Source organism: Mauremys mutica, chromosome 5, assembly GCF_020497125.1.
Source record: "Mauremys mutica isolate MM-2020 ecotype Southern chromosome 5, ASM2049712v1, whole genome shotgun sequence".
Taxonomy (NCBI): Eukaryota; Metazoa; Chordata; order Testudines; family Geoemydidae; genus Mauremys; species Mauremys mutica.
The window spans coordinates 136890457-136912953 of record NC_059076.1 but is presented as its reverse complement, the minus strand read 5'-3'; the positions used below and the strand labels follow the sequence as shown (position 1 = coordinate 136912953).

Sequence of the window (22497 nt, the reverse complement as noted above, 5' to 3'; positions counted from 1 at the left end):
ACATAAAACAAGATTTAGGATGTGCCATACTGTAAAATGGGCCCTAACTCTTGCATTTGAGGAAAACATAAGATCAGACTTTCAACAATGAACTTCTGTAGCAAAATCAAGGCTTCTGGTTTTCCTATCACTTTCCATTTTGCAAAGATGATAATTATCGTCGCAAAATGAGATTTTTATTATTTGTGATGCACAGACCTAGTGGTGAGAGAAGTGAACTGAAAGTCATACAGTTGGTTCTTCTTTCATGAATAGGGCCCTATCAATTTCACGGCCGTGAAAAATGTGTGACAGACAATGAAATAAGCCCTTCCCTGTGAAATCTGATCTCCCTCTTGCTGCTCAGAGTGCCATCTGTCATGGGGCTCCTACCTAGCTGGGCTGGGGAGGAGAGGACTTGTCCCTCCCCTGCATAATCGATCGCTCTCGGGGGAGATCAGGACCACCTTGGAGTGCCTCCCTTGCTGCAAGAAGGTCCAGCCCCAGAGGTTCCTGCAGCTGGAGGAAGCTTGTGGAGGTGGGTCCGATATTCCCCTGCTCCTAGAAGAGCCCCAGCCAGAGAGCTCCTAGCTGTGAGTCCCTGCTGGACCACGGAGAGACAGAACTTGTCCTTCCCTTGCATGGCAGCTCTAGGAGGGGAGGGAAGGGAAGGGGAGGAGATGAGACCCAAGTACAAGTACCTTTTGGGTTGGGACCCCCCATGGTTACAACACGGGAAATTTCAGATGTAAACAATGGAAAATGAAATTGACCAATTTTAAAACCATCTGGCCATGAAACTGATCAAAATGGACTGTGAATTTAGTAGGGCCCTCATGAGCCAGCAAAACGAGTATAGTACTCACCTACTTCACAGCGGGGTTACATTAATAAGTTCATAAAGAGCTTTGAGATACATAGCATCCTTCATCTAAAAATATAACACGATCCAATGGCTGGAAGTTGAAGCTAGACAAATTCAGACTGGAAATAAGGAATACATTTTTAACAGTGACAGTATTTTCATGATTAACTATTTTGAAGACTACACTAGCTTCTAGCATTTTCCTTGTAAACCTCCAGTTTTATCCTATTCTGAGGAGCTTTTCTCCATTGCATTAAATGCACCAAAATGACATGATGTGCAACTTCCATGTCAAGAATTTCAAAGCAGCAGAAACTTTGAACAGCTTAATATGTTTTCAGTGCCACAACACTAGATGTTTCAAGTGTTTATGGCATGAATTCATAAAAGTCATTCCCTTGTATTAAGTTAAAAGAAGCAGTGGGAAACAAAGATACATTCTAGTGGATTAGCTATAAAATATCTGTCTTAGAAACTACACACACACACAGGGAAATAGAATAGGGGAAATCAGCCAGCAGGCATTCTGGTTTTACCCAAAATCAGAGACCACATCATAATTTATAACTGAGCCAAGGCTAAAAGGCCAAAAAAAACAAAATGACAAAATGATTCATCATTTTCTTATTTTTCCTGGACCACACTATTTATCACCATTTACTATCTATCAGTGAATTTATCAGAAGTATTAGAAGGCAAAGAGTAGACATGAAGTTAATAGCCTGTCCTGATCTTGATTTCATTTATACCATATCATAACTTTCTGTCAATAGTAAGATTAGAAGTTAACTGACCATCCACATCAGTTGGATTTTATCACTTTCAGCAAGCATTAAACCTTTTTTGTAAGCCTCAATAAAGTTGGTATTGAGAATGATTTAGAAATACGTATTACATGTTAACGGTACTTCTATAGGAAAATATTGTTCTAACAGTAGCCAAAAGTTTCAGGATAATCGTTGTAATACAAAATAAGCACTTTATACTTTTCCATTTTCAAATTACTATGTAAATATTAATCATAATACACCTGATAAAAGTATATGAATAACTTGTCCCTAATTTGTAGATGGAGAAACTAAGTCAGTGAGGATCAACGATTTGCCCAAGTTGTGTTGTCATCAAATCTTTACGACATTTGCATTTTCCTACATCCTACCTTTGTGTTTTCTTTTTCAATGATGACATCCAATTCTTAAGGCAAAATAATCATGAAATTATACAAACCTAAATATCATATAAATTTGCACATCATAATTTGGCCAAAACTGTAGTGATGCTGGCCACACAAGAAAGACATTTCAAGGCACTAGCAGGGGTACCATCCTCGCTTCCATTGCAGGTATAATGAAGTTACTTCCCTGTAACTGGAGGTTCTTCAAGATGTGTGGTCCCTATTCACTGACGGTTATGGCACATGCGCCATGAGTTTGGAGCCAGAGCTTTTCAAAGTAGTCCTGTTCAGCAATCCGCGTGTGTGCCCTGCACTGCCTCGTGGTTTTGCCCAAGGTGATAAAGGCCGCAGGGGGCTGCCATCGTCTCCCGTTCCTTTTCTACCGCAGATCTACTGTTAGATCCATAGCAGAGGGGAAGGATGGTAGATTTGGAATCTCAAATAGCCTCCAGTTAGAGGTAAGTAACTTGTTTTCTTCTTTAAGTGATGGTCCCTATTGTATTCTACTGAGGCTGAATAACAAGCAGTACTTATGTGGGAGGATGGTGTGAAGAGACAGTGGAAGGGAGGACTGCTGTACCGAACGAAGCATCCATCGTGGAATCAAGCATCAAAGCATAGTGTGTGGGAAAGGTGTGTACCAAACTCCACATGGCCACCTTCCATATGTCTATGAGGGACATATTGTGAAGCCCAGCTGTCGTTGATGATTGCACTCTTGTAGATGTGCCCAAATCCCTTTAGATGGGGAACGCCCCAATAACTGATAGCAGTGCATAATGCCCTCAAAAACCCATCTGGAATTTCTCTAGGTGGAAATGGCTAGGCCTCTGATTCTCTCTGCTACAAAAAGCCCAGGAGATTTTCAAAATGTTTTTTTCGCTCAAGATAAAAAGCCATGGCCCCCTGAACATCTAACAGGTGAAGCCTCTGTTCTTCATTGGAGGTGTGAGGCTTGGGAAAGAAGGTAGGTAAGTGTATGGGTTGACTAAGGTGGAACTGGGAAACCACCTTGGGTAGGAACTTGGGGAGAAAGTGTAAAGAGACCTAGAAAAATTTGTTACTCTAGGGAGAGAATGACAGTCACAAGCATGATCATGTGGAAGCTTGGTTTGGAAATCAAAGATCCAATATTATCTCCATACTCCATTCTTTTTGGGAACTAGGAAGCAGCTCATGTAGAACCCTGTTCCCTGACACAGCTGCCCTCCAAAAGAGGGAGTCTACCTCTGGTTGGAAGAGGTCATCAAGTGGGTGGCCCATGCATGTGGACCAAGGAGGAGGGCAAGATGGGGCTCTCTCTGTAAACTGGACACTACTGTGCTAATAAGCGATGGTCACATAACCACCACCCTATACCGGAAAGCTACTGACCGCTATACTTACCTACATGCCTCCAGCTTCCATCCAGAACACACCACATGATCCATTGTCTATAGCCAAGCTCTAAGATACAACCGCATTTTCTCCAGTCCCTCAGACAGAGAAACATCTACAAGGTCTCTATCAAGCATTCTTAAAACTACAATACCCACCTGCTGAAGTGAAAAAAACAGCTTGACAGAGCCAGAAGAGTACCCAGAAGCCACCTACTACAGGACAGGCCCAACAAAGAAAACAACAGAACGCCACTGGTCATCACCTTCAGCCCCCAACTAAAACCTCTCCAGCGCATTATCAAAGATCTACAACCTATCCTGAAAGATGATCCCTCACTCTCACAGATCTTGGGAGACAGACCAGTCCTCGCTTACAGACAGCCCCCCAACCTGAAGCAAATACTCACCAGCAACCGCACATCACACAACAAACATACTAACCCAGGAACCTATCCTTGCAACAAAGCCCGATGCCACCTCTGTCCCCATATCTATTCAAGTGACACCATCATAGGACCTAATCACATCAGCCATGCCATCAGGGGCTCATTCACCTGCACATCTACCAATGTGATATATGCCATCATGTGCCAGCAATGCCTCTCTGCCATGTACATTGGCCAAACTGGGCAGTCTCTACGCAAAAGAATAAATGGACAAATCTGACATCAGGAATCATAACATTCAAAAACCAGTAGTAGAACACTTCAACCTCTCTGGTCACTCAGTAACAGACTTAAAGGTTGCAATTTTGCAACAGAAAAGCTTCAAAAACAGACCCCAACGAAAAACTGCTGAACTTGAATTAATATGCAAACTAGATACCATTAACTTAGGCTTGAATAGAGACTGGGAATTGCTGAGTCATTACACAGATTGAATCTATTTCCCCCATGTTAAGTATCCTCACACCTCTTGTCAACTGTCTGAAATGGACCATCTTGATTATCACAGTTTTTTTTTCCTCCTGCTAATTGCTCATCTTAATTAATTAGCCTCTTCGAGCTGATATGGCTACTTCCACCTTTTCATGTTGTGTGTGTGTGTGTGTGTGTGTGTGTGTGTGTGTGTATATATATATATATCCATCCTTACTATATGTTCCATTCTATGCATCTGAAGAAGTGGGCTGTAGCCCATGAAAGCTTATGCTCAAATAAATTTGTTAGTCTCTAAGGTGCCACAAGTTCTCCTGTTCTTTTTGCGAACACAGACTAACATGTCTGCTACTCTGAAATCTGTAAACGTTATGACTTAGCTGATCTGGATAATATCTGGGGCCCACTTGTCCATGGTTATGGCTTTCCATGCTAGTAGAAAGAGTTTGAGACAGGCTCCCAAGGGGGTAGGCAGAGTGGGCACTGGTGTATGGAATGACTGACAGCTCTCTGAGGACACTCAGAAATACCGCTTACATGACGTTTGGGTGTGTTGCATAGATGATGGGGCAGTGGGTGTAGGCAGACGGGGTCTATGAACCTTAGGGTGTTTTTGAGGAGGCTCATAGATACATTCGTGGTACAGCTGCGGGTCCCTGTACCGATGTGATTAGGGCAGGCAATAGAATTTCCTCTCGGGTGATGGTGTGTAGATATCCAAAGATCTTAAAGTGGCTCTAGAGTCCTTTAGGGAGTGAAGGACTCTTCAGTCTTCTGACTGAAGAGATGTGATTTGTCAAGGATAGGGTCCTTCTATAGTCTTCTGCACCTCTCTGGGGACACCACAGGAGTGTAACCAGGATTCCCTCCTCATTACAATCCCCATTGCCAAGACATAAGAAGCCATGTCTGCGGAGTCCCTGCAGCCTGAAATTGGTTATCCTCTTGCAAGGGTAGCTTGTCTGTGAACACAGCCAACCGCTCATAGTCAATAAAATCATATTAGGCCATCAGGGTTATGAAATACTAAATTGGATCCCCGCCAAGGAGCTCTTTCTGCCCATGAGGTCTAGCCTCTCACCCGCTCTATCACATGGGGTAGTGTGAGCTGTTATTGCTTGGAATGCTCTGATGCCACCTGGATGACCAATAAGTTTAGTGGAGGATGAGAGAATAGAAACTCAACCTTTTGGGGGGACAGTACCTCTTCTCAGCCCCTTTCAGGGTGGGTGCACAAATGGCCAGGGTGCACCATACAGTGCATGCCAGCTGGAGGATGGCATCGTTGATTGGTAGGGCCACCCTCGTTGGTACCAAAGTGTGGAAGATGTCAAGCAGCTGGTGTTGACTGTCCTGTACTTCTTCTAATGGGATCTCTAGGGCATTGGCTATTCTCCGCAGCAGCACCTGGGACTGGCGAGAGTTGTCCAGGGGGAAAGGAGGGAATTGAAGAGGTTGGCACATCTGGAGAAGATGAAGGATGCCTCTCCAATCCATCGGTACCATCATAATCAGGCTAATCGGTGAGTGGCGAAGTGGGGGTGTCCTCCTGAACTGAGCAGGACTGTTCAGAAGGCAAACATTGTGGCCACAAGCTCCAGTATGGCCAACCTGATTGACCCTACTGTTGTGTGGTACCAGATCCCAACTCTGCAGGGAAGGCAAGATTGGGAACTGCCACAGTGCCGTCGGAGCCTTCCAGCATCATGCTTCTGGAACAGGAGCAGTGGACCATGTCGGACATCGATGTCTTCCAAATCAGAGGAGTTAGAAATCTCGCCAAATGATGGTGCTGTTGGAACTGCTGGAATGGGAGGAAGCAGGAACATAGCGGGGAAAGGATCCCTGTGAGCTGATGATCGGATCAGGGCTTCTGGAGACGGCAGCCCCTCTAGTGCAAACAATTCATGGGGACCAGGAGTGCTTCCGAGTCTCTCAGAGGTCAACGGTATCTGTTCCGCTGGAGAAGTCAGTATCGGTAACTGCATCTGTCTGGAAACTGACGGTTCCTGGGGTACCAGCAGAGCCAGAGCAGGCCAAGTCACGGGATTCATGATTGGTACCCACCGGATTCGGCGATCAGTGCAAATATTTCTCAGTTTTGAGAGTGTAGGAACGCATGATTCCTTCATCTACAGAACTCGTGGACGGTGCCAACTCCTTAGATTTGGAGGAAGACTTACTGCCATACTTATGTGTATGCTGCCTTGGTGCATGGCTAGGCCCCAGCACAAGGTTCTTAGCATTGTTACTGGCGAAGCCTGATGGATGTTCTGCGGTAGGGGAAGAGCTCTTCACCTATTCAGGCCAATTTACAGGGGGGTTCCCCAGCCAGGTTCTGATGCCAGTCCCAGGGCAGCCTCCATAAGGTGTTTCCTGAGGCAGAGAGTCTGGTTTTCTTCAGTACGGGCACAGAAGGAGAGGCAGATATTGACCTGGACACGATGTGGGCTTCCCCAAAGCAGTACAAACAGCACTGGTGCTCGTCGCTAAAGAAAAACAAGCAGGGGCAGGAAGCACAGGTTTTTAACAGTACTAAAAGTACTTTTGTAAACTTTTGGAAAATGCATCAAGGACGATAAGACAGTAGAAGCTCCACTTGGACCATGTGGCAGCGAGAAGGAACTGGAGATGCCTTTATTACCTCAGGAGAAACCCCGCGGCAGTGCAGGGTGCATGCGCAGACTGCCGAACAGTACTACTTGCAAAAGCTCCAGCTCTGGGCACGTGCATACCCCTCAGTGGAATACAATAGGGACCATCACTAGAAGAACCTCACAACTCAAACTGGTACAAAGTTTAGGCGTCTTGTTTACTTTACAATTAAGCTGAAATGACCGGATGCCATACGAGTCAAAACACACCAATTTACATGTTCAGTTTGCTGGCAAATTTGCTCTTCTCCCTCCGAGAATTAGGCAACAGCAAGCCACATACATCTCACCTTCAATGTGCCTTATTGTAACACACTGAACATGGAAGAACTACAGAGACTCCAACTTGTACAGTATGCAACCACCTGCTTCCTCAGCAAGCATATCAACACCACTCGTGTCAGTTCCTGATCTTCAGAGACAGTGACGAATTAGAACCTTGCTACATCTGCCAACTACATCTCTATCCACTACCTGACAAGACAGATGCACAACTCTGTGACAACACAGTTTAAAAAAAAAATTTGCACAAGAGTCTCTATCTTAAAAAAAATTATCAGAACTTATGACTTACCACATGCCATGTTTATTGGTTTTAATCTTGATCTCTTCTTTCTCTGTCCCCTTTCTTGCTCTCTTCACCTTAAAAAATTATAAACTCTTGAGGGCAGAAACTGTCTCTTTTTTGACTATCTAAAGCACCATGCAAAGTAATGGAGTTATAAAAATGTACTACAAGGAACTACAGACTACATGTACCATAAAATCTCCTTTTCCAGCACAATTCAAATCTTTAACTCTTGGAAATCAGGCACATTTAACTTCGTTATCTGTATTTATGTAACATGTATAATCTGAATTACACAGTGGGATGCATCAGACCCAATATTTTATTTGCCATCTCAAAAGTCTTGCTGGGTTTAGATTACCAGTAATTTAAAAAAAAAAAAAAGGGGGGGGGGGGGAAGGGCATATAATCCAAGGTAAAAATCAAGCTTTTAGGGGGAGGGGAATAATATTTTTTTTAACGTAATACAAGTTTATTGAACCTTTATACCTAAATTTGTAACATGAATAAAAAACAACATTCAATAAACATTTTGAAAACTGGCAGTAACGTCAGAATGGATTTTTTCATTCCCTCCTATACAATACTGATTTTATAAAATATCTGTTTCCTAAATAAAGGCATACTTAAAAAGCCAAATAAAGGTCAACTAAATCAGACATGTTTAAAAGCCTATTTCCAGCCCCAAAACAGAGGAAACTGGCTTTAGAGATTCTTTGCAACATGAAATGACAAGGAACAGAAACTGACTGTTTACATTAGGGCTGTCAAGCGATTAAACAATAAAAAGAATACCATTTATTTACATATTTTGTATGTTTTCTACATTTTCAAATATATTGATTTCAATTACAACACAGAATACAAAGTGTACAGTGCTCACTTTAAATTTATTTTGGATTACAAATATTTGCGCTGAAAAAAACAAGAAATAGTATTTTTCAATTCACCTAATACACATACTGTAGTGCAATCTCTTTATCATGAAAGTTGAATTTACATATGTAGAATTATGTACCAAAAAAAACATTAAAAATAAACCAATATAAAATTTTAGAGCCTGCAAGTCCACTCAGTCCTACTTCTTGTTCAGCCAATCGCTCAAACAAGTTTGTTGACATTTGTGGGAGATAATGCTGCCCGCTTCTTGTTTACAATGCCACCTGAAAGTGAGAACAGGCATTCTTGTGGCACTGTTGTAGCCGGTGTCGCAAGATATTTACGTGCTAGATGAGTGCAAGATTCACATGTCCCTTCATGCTTCAACCACCATTCCAGGGGACATGCGTCCACGCTGATGATGGGTTCTGCTCGATAACAAACCAAAGCAGTGCGGACCGACGCATGTTCATTTTCATTATCTGACTGAGATGCCACTAGCAGAAGGGTGCTTTTTATTTGTTGGTAGTTCGGGTTCTGTAGTTTCTGCATCAGAGAGTGTTGCTTTCTGAAAGCATGCTCCACACCTAGTCCCTCTCAGATTTTGAAAGGCACTTCAGATTCTTAAATCTTGGGTCGAGTGCTTTAGCTATCTTTAGAAATCTCACATTAGTACTTTCTTTGCGTTTTGTCAAATCTGCAATGAAAGTGTTCTTAAAATGAACAACATGTGCTGGGTCATCATCCAAGACTGCTGTAACATAAAATATATGGCAGAATGCAGATAGAGCAGGGGCAATACAATTCTCCCTCCGAGGAGTTCACTAACACATTTAACTTAATTAACACTTTGTTTCTTTTTTAAACAAGCATCATCAGCATGGAAGCATGTGCTCTGGAATGGTGGCTGAAGCATGAAAGGGCATACGAATGTTTAGCACAGCTGGCACATAAATATCTTACAATTACTGTTCTCACTTTCTGGTGACATTGTAAATAAGAAGAGGGCAGCATTATCTCCTGTAAATGTAAACAAACTCGTTTGTCTTAGCAACTCGATGAACAAGAAGTAGAACCGAGTGGTCATGTAGGCTCTGAAGTTTTACATTGTTTTGTTTTTGAGTGCAATCATGTAACAAAAATCTACATTTGTAAACTGCACTTTCACTACAAAGAGATTGCACTACAGTATTTGTATGAGTTGAATTGAAAAATACTATTTATCATTTATACAGTGCAAATATTTGTAAACAAAAATATCAACTTTGATTTCAATAACAGAATACAATGTACATATGAAAATGTAGAAAAACAGCCAAAATATTTATTAAATTTCAAATGGTATTCTATTGTTTAACAGTGCGATTAAAACTGCGATCAATCATGATTAATTTTTTTAATCACAATTAATTTTGAGTTAATCACGTGTGTTAACTGCGATTAATCAACAGCCCTAGTTTAAATGTAAATGACTCTCTCTGCTACAAGATATGTATTTGAAAAGAGTGAATCAATCAGGTTACAAAAATGCACTCAAATGCGGTCAGGCAAGCAAAAAGCAGCTATAAATAAATACAGCTAAAAGTACAGCATACCCTGTTCAACCGACTTAGTTCCAAATTTTAAAAATTTGCAAGCCACTGACTATTAAAAAAAATCATATGTTGACCCCTAATCCAAACATAAGGTGTTGGAAAGTTTTAATCAGCAGCAGCCTCAAAAACCATTCTTTCTTGATGTACCATTTAAATTCAGCATCTTCCTTCCACTGGACCGGCATGTTTTACGTCTGATCACACTTGGAGGTAGGCACACATGGTACACTTGAATAAGATGACAGTGAAGCCTGTAATACGTCTTTAGGGAAAACTGCTGCATGCTGACCCTTGTCATTATATTTTGTCTTACAATACTAACATGTATGGTCAGTATTAAAAGTTATAAAATACTTTTCATTTAATTTAAGACTTGCAATAACAAAAAAAGTTTTTCTTGGCATCATGTCCAATAATAGCACACAAGATTAAATATAGGAGGTAAAGGTTGAAATTTCATATATTGAGCCCTGGAGTCAGGTCTGATAAAGTTAGCAATAAAATTAATTTGGCATTCCTAAAATACCAATAGAGCACCTGTCTACTAATCAATCACTATACAAAGCAGCCCAGGACTTCAGTAGAGAGCTTGCTATACGTCATCATAGAACGGCCTGGGCAAAGCTGTCTCAGAAAGCTTGCTTTAGCATGACTCAAACATACATGGTTCCACCCAAAAATATTCATCCTTGAGCTCCACAAACTCTGAATTCACACACGTTGTACAACCAAACACCTCAGTTATAGGTCTTATTCCAGAAGCCCACAAATGAGTCAGCTGCTTATTTAGATTAAAATAATTGATGGAAATAAGCATGACATAGCACTGAATGAAACTGTTTGAATATTACAAGACCACAAAAGAGGGGGCACTGAAAGTATAGTAATATGCATACAAAGACTGAAAAAATAAGATCCATTCAACAGTTTTTGAAGTTTTTTTGTTGGAGTATTGTGACTTTGAGGCCTGTAACTGAGTGACCAGGGAGGCTGAAGTGTGCTCTGACTGGTTTTTGAATGTTTTGCAAAAGAATAAATGGACACAAAACTGTAGAATTGGAATTAATTTGCAAATTGGACACCTTTAAATTAGGCTTGAATAAAAGACTGGGAGTGGATGGGTCATTACACAAAGTAAAAACTATTTCTCCATGCTAATTTTTCCCCTCTACTGTTACTCACACCTTCTTGTCAACTGTTGGAAATGGGCCATCCGGATTACCACTACAAAAGTTTTTTTTTCCTCCTGCTGATAGTAGCCCACCTTAATTGATCACTCTCATTATAGTTAGTATGGCAACACGCATTTTTTCATGTTTTGTGTGCGCGTGTGTGTACACACACACACACACACACACACCTGCCTACTGTACTTTCCATTCCATGCATCCGATGAAGTGGGTTTTAGCCCACAAAAGCTTATGCTCAAATAAATTAGTTAGTCTAAGGTGTCACAAGTACTTCTCCTTCTTTTTGCTGATACAGACTAACACGGCTACCACTCTGAAACCGTTCTGTTTCAGTTTCCCACTGAAATCCTAATTTATTCTCTTTTTAAAAAAATAAATACAAAACAAGTTTGGAACTCTGTAAAGCTCACGTGTTTTGTACTTACATTTATAAAACAATTTTACAAAACAAAGTGTCCATTTGTTTTTTCCAGTGTTCTTAAAGTCTCCTTAAAGATAAATCACTTTGTGCAGAGTCGTAGGTATTCAGTTTCAGCCTCAAGCAAATACTCAATAACAAAAAAATTTCATTAAAGGAGAGTTAAGAGTGCTTAGCAGTGCCTCCAGAATATGAAAATTAGCTACCAAAAACAGAAGCCTCTCAACACCAGAAAATATACTCAGATAAACAAGACACAAACATTAGAAAGCCAGGAAGTGTAGAGTTACAGTCATGCCTCCCACACCACACATGTACACAACCTTACAATGCATCCATGGAAATGGCAATAGACATTAGGAACCTTACTCATTCCAACAAAACCTGTCATTCTCTCAGTGCCTACCACCTCAAATCATGACTCCTGTTTGTGACATTCACTAAACATGCCTGCCTCAGGGGGTCTGCATGTCATGCACCAAGCCTGCCTATTTTCAGTTCCTAAACCCAGTCTCAGCATGTGATGCTCGTGACATGCACTGAACAAGAATTTTCGTTTTGTTTGTTTTTTTAAAGGGGAGAGAGGGGGCAGGGTGTATCTAAGGAACCCGTTACTTAAAATGATTTTATATTTTCTTCAGACAATCTCATACCCTCAATTAGAAAACCCATTTTCAAGCCAATCCAACTCTGCATGTGGATTTTAGAGCACACTAAAGATTCAAAATAGCACATGGGGGGGGAGGTGTCTATACTTCAGGAACTCTTATCAAAACAATCTCAAAGGTGCACCACAAACTCTACCCCAAGCCCTCAGGTGGTATAACAATTTTCAAACCCATCTGACTGCCTATGAATTTTAGAATACTGAAAATTTGCCTTTAAACAGAAATGCTGCTCAGTAGAGTATTGCAAAACTTCACACTATATTTTTCACATGATCTATACTAAAACCTGTCTTCAATGTACGTATGTCTCAGCATAATGGATGTTTTCTTTAAAGCATGGTCTTAGCCTGGGGGTGGGTGGCATTCTCGCATTCAGTATTCACTGACTCAAATTTCCATACCAAAATGGCTTAGTTTGCAAGTAAAATAAGTGTATTCTAACTACCAAACCCTACACATCCAACACTCAAACTGAGGGTATGTCTGCACTACAGAATAGCTATGTCGGCATAACTCCAGAGTAAAGATGCAGCCTACGCTGACAGGAGTTTTTCCCCAACACTGTGGGAACAGCACCTTCGCAAATCAAGTTTGCTTCCACCAACACAGCTTTGTTCAATGGACATAGCTGCAGCCACAAACCTGATGACATAGCTGTGTTGACCAAACTTTTAAATGTACACAAACCCTGAGTTCTGTCCCTCTTGAACAGCACCAATATTTGAGATTCTGCAAACCAAATTATGCCATTAACTACATCTGTACAATTCCATGGTCTTCAGACATCTGGGCAAACTCATGTCATAATTTGGCCTATGGAATTATTCTCGTAAAGATGCACAAGATGGAAAGAATCTAATTTGACTTTCAAACCCCAGGCTGTGTGAGGCTTTTATGTTTTTAACTGACATCTTTTTACTTGCAGATTTAATACATTTGTTATGGAAATTGGTGAGAGAATTAATATAAAACCTCATTATGCCATTTTTACAAAGTCATTTTTAGAGCAGAAATGCACTTAATATTGCTAAGCTACTTCTTCATGGAAGTCTTCTATATGGAATTTAAACTTGGAGACTAAGATTTGAAAGTTTAGCAAGACAAGTACAAATACATTGAAATCCAACTTGATTAAACTGAGATGAAAATGTATTTCTAGGTGTCAAGTATTGAATTATATTAAGTAGTAATACTGCATTTAACGTTTGGCATCAACAATAAGTTTGACATTGTATACGACACACTTTCGAACAAGACCTGTCCTAAGAATCTTGTAATTTAAGTGACAGAAGAAAGGCCATAATAAGAAATCCACACTTGGGAATTGCAGATTTTGAGAATTTTCTTTTCAATTAGGCAGGGCGAGCTGGAGGGGATTACGAACTCAACCTGTAGACACTGAGGAATTGATGATGGATGCAGGAGTGACAGTAGTGGCATTCTTAAATAGATTGTAAGGTAATTTCATGCAGATCAGTCCGCATGGAAAAAAATGCAAGAAGAAAGAAGCAGAAGATGAAAACGAAGCATCACTGACAGTGATGTAGTCACTGAAATAGGAATTTTGAATTAAATTACTTTATATGCAGCAGCACATTTTCACAATTACTGTAATATTCTGTATTTGCTGCTTGCCAAGTCCAGCTTTCAAGACAGTCCAAGGGGTACAAAGCAATACCTTAATACATAATTAGATAGGGGCAAAATATTATTAAAATTATTCTAGACCTGCCCCTTAGATTCATTTCAAAGGTTTGTGATGACTTGTTCCTCTATCACCCGACCCCTCCTCTGTCAAGTCCCAAGTCTCAATCCTAATTCCTAACTTCTTTTTTAATGTATTAATGGCTTGAGTTTAAGACACCTTGAAGAAGTGATTTTTGAGAATGGATTTAAAGACAAGAGGCAGGCAAAATGGCATACAGGATTGAGAAGGAAGTTCTAGACATAGAAAACACAGACATACAGCTGGTCAAAAGAGCAACAAAAGAAGGATGTCTCCATAGCACCCTGCTATTATGAGAAAGGGAGCTTAAAAAAAAAAAGTTAACCTGCCCATGCAACTATTTAACCAGCAGGCCTCATTACCCTCAATATGCAGCACATTTTCAGAGCAATTTGTCACAGCCAAATTATGTGAAGATCACAGTTTTACCTTTATTGCTCGTAATTTGCAGAGCTTAGTGAAATAAACCAGGAGAGTAAAATTTGTCACACATACTGCATGTGGTAACATTTCGCTTCAACTGAATGCAAGTGAACAGCATCATTGGTCTCGATCGTCTCAAAACTTAAATTAAAGACTGCTCCTGTGAAGACAGCATTCACTTCAGTAGTTTAAGTGATATTTCAGAGGAAGTCATTTAGGTTGATGGTAAATTGCCTAGAATGTTTAAGAATCCCATTTGGATACAGTCCTCACCAGAAAAGATGAGCTCATGTAAGTCGATAATAGATGTGGCAATAGGAGATGTGGAATAATGAAAAAATCCAGAGGCAACTGACTCAGAAGGCTGATGCATGATACTGACACAGAAATTAGTAGAAGAGACCCAAAAAAAAAATCAGAAATTACTTTAGCCTTGACCAGTGGAGACAAGGCGACTTTTATAAATAAGTATTTCCCTTCAGCATCCGGTGCTCATCTGTGGCTATGGAGTTATGCATTAAACCCCCATTCACTTGGCTTCATTGATCTCCCACTGCAACAGTCTTTACAATCAGTCTTTCTTTTCAGCACTGGTATGTTCTTGGATTTGGCAGAGGAAGTAGGAAATCTCCAGTTGTGTTGTTCACACCACAGAGCTCTTAACTCTCAGAGAAACTTAGGAGGAAGGAGGCTGTTGGATGCTGCTCTCCTCAATGGTCTTCAGTTGAGCCCATGGGTGTTTGACAACTCAGATAATTACACTGGAACAGTTCAGAGGTTTGACATAAAAGAAGCAGAAAGACCCAGACTGAGTTACATTATCTCACCACAAGAGGTACACTTATGTCTTCCACTTAACCTTCTCTGACTTTTCAGCCATTGCTCATTTGCCATAAGGTGGAAAGTTTGAACTGAGGGGAAAAACAGAGTTTTAGGACAATTATGAAAAAACATAGCGGCAAGCGACATATTTGTGCTAGTCATTTTGTGCAAGACAGATGAAAGTGAGGAAGCTTACATTAGCATAGGAACAACCAAGGGAAAACTCCATACTTTCATGTGTCAATCTTTCCTGTTAAATGTGACCTATACAAAATCTCAGAGACTGCCTGTAGAGCAGTGGTGAGCAACCTGTGGCCCATCAGGATAATCTGATTGCGGGCCGCGAGACATTTTGCTGATGCTGACTGTCACTGGGAGCTGCGGCAGCCAGCACATCCCTGCGGCCCACTGCTTCCTGCAGCTCCCATTAGCCAGGAACAGCAAACCACGGCCACTGGGAGCTGCGGAGGGCCGTGCCTGCGGATGGTCAATGTCAGCAAAATGTCTCATGGCCCGCAATCAGATTACCCTGATGGGCCCACCTTAGCCTGGGTGAACAATGGTTTTAAATTGGGTTGGAATATTAGCATGAACAAGAGACCCAAAGCACTGAACCGAAAACAAAGAAATAATGAGAAAAAAAAAGTTGTTTTGTTAAATTTGTAGTGACCCTTCAAAATACCAGTGTTATCTTATTTAAGGTTTGGCTAAAGTAACAGAAATAAAACATGGTTAATTGGGTACTATGAGCAGTAAATAATTGGCTATAATTGAACTCCTTCATCTGGCTTAGCTAAGGTCTGATAATTGGTAATGCCATCACACTTGTTTGTTAAATGCAATAAAAAATAAACTCCTGAGGTTCATTGCTAATACCTGTCTGACCAAGTTGGACAACTCCTGGCTTTAGCCCGTTTGTAAGTATCTTGATCAACTACTTACAAATGTTTTGTTATTGTTTGCATCTAGTAAATTGCTCATTATTTTGGCATGTTTAGAAGAATTGTATAAATACCATTTGATGTTTGGATATATTAAAGGAATTTAAAGTTAAATTAGTATCTTGGTAATATCCTGCATAAATAACAATAATTCCAACATTGCCCTTGTCCATTCAGAGAACATTGGTGAAGATGAAACAATTTTAATTAAGGGTGAAAGTGTCAGCTAAGATTTTCTGCCTTAAAAGGGACACAGTCAATTTAAAAATTACAATTCTGCTGGAAAAATGGTACATTCTAAAGTTAAAACTATAGCCTAAGATGTCTATAACTGAAAGAGATTGGAGAAAAAATGTTTAATTTTCAATGTAATGTAAACCTAGTGGTTCCCCTTGTATTGTCACTGTCCACTGTTTGTGTGGGTCTTTCATAGAACAAGGAAGGTTTCAGAGTAGCAGCCGTGTTAGTCTGTATCTGTAAAAAGAACAGGAGTACTTGTGGCACCTTAGAGACTAACAAATTTATTTGAGCATAAGCTTTCATGGGCTACAGCCCACTTCATCGGATGCATAGAATGGAACATATACAAAGAGTGTACACACACACACAAGCTCTAAGAGGCTAATTAATTAAGACGACCTGTTAGCAGGAAAAAAAAACTTTTGTAGTGATAATCAAGATGGTCAATTACAGACAGTTGACAAGAGGTGTAAAGGTAGTTCTCATAAGGAAATAGATTCAAGTTGTGTAATGACTCAGCCATTCCCAGTGTCTATTCAAGCCAGAGTTAATGATATCTAATTTGCAAATCAATTCAAGCTCAGTAGTTTCTCCTTGGAGTCTGTTTTTGAAGTCTTTCTGTTGCAAAATTGCCACCTTCAGGTCTGTTACTGAGTGGCCAGAGAGGTTGAAGTGTTCTCCTACTGGTTTTTGAATGTTATGATTCCTGATGTCAGATTTGTGTCCGTTTATTCTTTTGCATAGAGACTGTCCAGTGTGGCCAATGTACATGGCAGAGGGGCATTACTGGCACATGATGGCATATATCACATTGGTAGATGTGCTAGTGAACGTGCCCCTGATGCCGTGGCTGATGTTATTAGGTCCAGGAAGGTTTTCTTTTTTTTTCTTTTTTTAAATATATAGTGTTAATATGATAGTAAAAACAAACAAAATGGTATGCAATCAGGGCAGCTGCAGTACCTGAAATTACTTTTTAACTCTTTAAAAAAAAATTGACTAGATTTCAAGTTGCCAATGTATCTTTAACTGTTGCTTGAGGGTTTTTATTTTGTTTTGACAATAGTTCTAACAATACTGTATCACTCAGCATTTTGGCGACTGAATATATTTTGCTTGTTTGTGTTTTTCCAAAAGTTCCATTTTATTTTTAAAAGTGAAAATTGTGATAGTACTTTGCTAGCTAATGGCTCACTCAGCTAGTGATTTACCCACATTTTTCAACCAGAAAATTCTATTTTACAATTGTATTCTTTGGTCATGTAAGTACATTACATACTCTATAATAATCAACAGTAATCTATAACTACTTTCTATTAAGCAACTTAAAAAAATGATAGTATTCTTGTTAAACTATGCTAGTTCTTAAAGTGTGGTTTTGTGGGGCTAAGCACTATTGAACAGTTTCTACCTGACCTCAGAAGTAGCTGTTATTTCAGTGGTAGATGGAGTGTCCCCTATACATGCAGTGTGCAATTTTTGTAAGAGTTAGGTATGCAATTGCACATGCAAAAGCATTTGGCCTTTTATGTACACAACTACAATCATACATCTAGCTGTCCATCTGCGTGCACGAGTATCTTATTTTCATTCAAGTAATGTTTTGAAAAGACAAAATCAATAATGAAGATATCTGTAGTCAAAACCAGCAACTGCCTCCGAGTTCAGTTTCAGTGGCTTTCTTGGTGTAGATGTATTAGGACTGAAGACCAATTAATTATGAAACGTGTTTAACAAGGAATGCTGCTACATGACCACAAATCAGGTGGTTGCTAAAAGCTTCAGTGGCACAATCAGATTGCCAATAATGGATATAAACTGAATATCAAGCCAGACCATCTGAAGGAACTAGCTATGGACTGAGCCAGATGGTGCTTGATTTGCAAGGAGGTTACATTCCTTTTGGATTTGCCATGATGGTGATGAATGTTTTGAAAGTCAAACCCAGAACTTTGGGAACTTTTTGTATGAAAAGTACTGTATAGAATGGTGTTAATCTAGCCTACATCACCCTAACTATCCTTCACCATGTACAACCAGACCAGTGCCACCAAGGATGAAGAACAGCTGGCTGAAGCCAAACCCAAGCAAGACAGAGGTTATGCTTATGGGCAGAAGAAAGCATCCTGAAGAGTTCACAACCATGGCACAATCTCTTTTTGGTGGGTACGCACTCACAACTGGTCAATTCCCTCCATAATTTAGGAATGCTCCTGGATTCCTTGCTGAGGCTAAGTGCTCACATGATAAAATTATTAATCACAGATGCTACTGTCTCTGGCTGGGTAGGTGAGACTATCCCATCCTAGCAGATTATGACCTGACTGCAGCTACATTGTTATAGTCCAGACAGGAGGTGACAAAGGTAACATTCCTAAGGGCTGATGGCTCCACATCCAGTTAACTCTATACAGTACAGAATGTCTTCTCAGCAACAAAGGCTATCTCAAACACATGAAGTCTGTCCTCTGCTCTCTAGACTGGCTTACCACAGAAATTAACCTCAATATTCAAGGTCTCAGTCCTTGTCTTCAACTTGGTCAATGACCTAGGCCCAGCACATCTCTGATCATCTCTTCGCTAAGAACCACTGTTGACCATTCTGCTCCTCAGACAGAGTGTAATTTTCTACAAGGGTAAAAAGCTCAATTGTGCAAGAAACAGAGCCTCCTTGGAAGCTAGTAAGAGACTATGGAATGAACTCCCACAGGAACTAAGAATCGTCACCACCTTCCTTGCACACTTTTCTGACCTTGCCTTCTCTAAAATGCTGAGCAGATGTGGACATTTTAAAAAAAAAATACCCTACTAAAACAAAACACTACACTACACACAAAATCTGAGGAAAGACTCAGAAAGAGAGGGAGAATATAACCTGCACAAGAGTTGTTAGCCACATCATTTAATGTATTACAGAAAGGTGTTCAGATGCTACTGCGATGAAGAACCTACACTGAAAAGAAAAAGCAGATCAGAAGCCAACAACTTAAAGCTAAGGCATTCATTCTTCCATTAAAAAATATGTAACTAACCTTTATGTATCATTAACATCTGTGAGAGAAGTTTAGTAGGTCAATGAACCAAAATTTGTACTAGACATCAAACTAGGTGTTGCAACACAAGCATAAAGGAATCATGGCCAGATCCACATTAATTGTTAACATCTAGATAGGAACAGAGTTACTCATGTGTGTTAGTCATGAAATTCAAATACACAGGGAAGTCTGCCTCCATTCAAGAATGGTCTCCGTAAAAAGAAAACCTGAGCAACATCCTAGAACGAGTTGCACACAAAGTGACCTAAATATCAAATGATGATTTCAGGATCAAACTGGACTCTGTCAACCAGAGGGTGCAGACAACATTCAGGTCATGCAACTGACTTAGCAAGAACTTTAAGAACCAAGCTATTGATTTCAAGAGCTGGCATGGCCCAGGGTTATGTTCCTCACAAATACTTCACAGCTGGCACATCAAGGGAACTAGGATCCAACCACACAGGGGTTTTTTGTGTTTGTTTTTTTTTGTTTTTGTTTTTTTACAGAACACTCAATGTTGTTCATCTACGTAAGCTGGATTTCCTTCACACACATCCAGTTGCCCTCAATCCCCGAGATAGCTTTCAGACAGAGGAAGAATCACCCTTGGCCAAAAGGACCAAGTACCTAGCATTTGCTTTCTCACCCCAACAGCTGGCTTTAACAAAGAAACTGGACACCTCATTCAAACACGATTTTGCTTCCCCATCAGAGATGCCACTGCCTAGAAAAGCCAAAACCCACAAAACATACTCCACAGTCCCCTCATCTCCTCCAGAACTCACCGTACCCACAGGAGCTTAGCCCTTGACACAATCATGACCAATAATCCCTTCGTTACCAAGACTGGACCTACCCAGAGAAGCCAGAGCCCTCATACCCACATCCATCCCACCAACCCGGTGTGGGCAAACTTTTTGGCCGAGGACCACATCTGGGTATCGAAATTGTATGGCAGGCCATGAATGCTCACAAAATTGGGGGTGCAGGAGGGGATGAGGGCTCAGGCTGGGGGTGTGGGCTCAGGGTTGGCGCTGAGAATGACGGGTTGTGAGTGCAGGAGAGTGCTCCAGGCTGGGACTGAGGGGTTTGGAGGGGGATCAGGGGTGGTGCAGGAGGTTGGGGCACAGGAGGAGGTCAGGGTGCAGGCTTTGGGGGGGGGGTGCTTACCTCAAGCAGCTCCCAGAAACAGCAGCATGTCCTCCCTCCACTTTCTATGTGGAGGCACAGCCAGGAACCTCTGTGTGCTGCCCTGTCCGCAGGCACCACCCCTGCAGCTCCCACTGGCCATGGTTCTCAACCAATGGGAGATGCGGGGATGGCACTTGAGGCAGGGGCAGTATGCGGAGCCTCCTGGATGCCCATATGCATAGGAGCAGGAGGGGAGACATGTAGCTACTTCTGGGATCCGCACGGAGTGGGGCAAGCCCCCAACCCCACTTCCCGGCTGGAGCGGGGCAAGTCTCCGAGCCCACTCCCCAGCGGGAGTTTGAGGCCAGGATTAAAACACCTGGAGTGCCGGATGTAGCCCACAGTTTGCCCACCCCTGCACTAACCCCTTACGCTTTGATGTGGAGCTACCCAGAAACCTGCGTCCCTCGCACACATCCCCCTGCTGCCCTCCTCCCCCTGGGGCTGCCGGAGGGGGGGAGGGGACCAAGCCTCTTCTCGCAGCCACCGCAGCGATCCCCAGGGCGAAACAGGCCAGGCCCCTTCTCCCACATTACGGCACCCACCCGCCCACCGCTCCCCGCTGGCGGCTCACCTGAAGCGGCCCCCGCAGTGCTGGCACTGGTCCCCCACCCAGCCGGCCTGGCACTCGCACTGCCCGCTGCCCGGCTGGCAGCGCCCGCCATTGGCGCACGGCTTATCGCACTCCTTCCCCTCGGCCGCCGCCGCCTCGGGCCCCGGCACCAGCAGCAGCAGCAGCAGCACCAGGAGAAGCTGAGCCGGGGGCCGCCCCCAGAAGCGCCGCGGCCGGCCGCCCTGCGAGCCCAGTCTCCCTGCCGCCGGCTGCCTCCGGCTGCTCCGCTCCATCTGCCGCCGCCGCCGACTTGGGAGAGGTGAGAGCTTCGGACCCCTTGTCTCCCTAAGCCTCCCGGGTGGGCTGAGCGACCGGACGGTGGCCGGCGAGGGAGCTGCGGGCTTCCGATACGGTGGCCGATGAGGAAGGAGGCTGCTCAGTAGCGCCGCTCGCACTCGCTCTCCCGACTCTCAGCGGCAGGACTGAGGCGCCCGTCGGGCCGCGGCCGATGACGTCATCACCCGCACGCCGTGCACTGACATATCGCTCTCCCGAGCGGACGGGGACTACCATCGAGAGCGGGCAGCGGCGGCCAGAGCGGCGCGGGGTGGGGCCCGTCTCCTGCTGCAGTGCCATAGAGGAGGGGCGCCCAGCAGCCAGCGATGGGGCCCTGCGGAGGCGCCTGGCGTTCACCGGCTAGGGTGACCAGCTGTCCCGATTTTATAGGGACAGCCCCGATATTTGGGGCTTTATCTTATATAGGCTCCTATTGCCCCCCGCTCTCTGTCCCGATTTCTCACACTTGCTGTCTGGTCACCCTCTCACCGGCTCAGCAGCAAGGGGGACATGACGAGGCAGAGGTCAGATTAATGCAGGAGCACAGGTGCCCTGGGTGACTGGCTGTTAGTTAAACCAGAGCCTTGCCAAGGTAGTGCTAGGCTGGGGGGTCTTCACCCAGACCCCACCACGCGCCCAAGCCCGGAGCCAGCAGGCACTGGGAGCAAAAACGAGCCTGGATTTCGCTGGCTCTTTCAAACTGCTGGCTCAGTCCTGGGGGGATGTTTGCAGGGCAGCACGTTATCCCATTCATACAATTCTTCTTTCTTCCGAGTAGCTGAAGAAATCCTAAGGACTCTCTCACAAAGCCCGTCACAAAGTGCAAGATGGAAGAAACAAGTGTCCACACAAGAAAGCCCTGGCTCAGTGATGAGATGAGATGGAGCCTGCAATAGGAGAAAAATATTTATTTCTGTTGCAATATTCATAGCGTCTAAGACCACTGTGATCATCTAGTCTGATCACCTGGATAACACAGA

At 42.6% G+C, this 22497-nt stretch overlaps 1 protein-coding gene across 3 annotated transcripts in view; it reads right to left on the bottom strand.

Moving 5' to 3' along the window:
* ATRN (attractin) overlaps positions 1–21897 on the bottom strand; it is a 259935-nt gene extending 238038 nt beyond the window's left edge. Inside the window, exon 1 of one of the 3 annotated variants that reach the window (XM_045019462.1) lies at positions 21203–21897. In XM_045019462.1, the coding sequence (XP_044875397.1) occupies positions 21203–21474 (272 nt within the window). In that variant the 5' untranslated portion in view covers positions 21475–21897. The remainder of the gene's footprint in view (positions 1–21202) is intronic. The other 2 variants (XM_045019463.1, XM_045019464.1) reach the window with 2 other exon arrangements.
* Between the last annotated feature and the right edge of the window lie 600 nt (positions 21898–22497).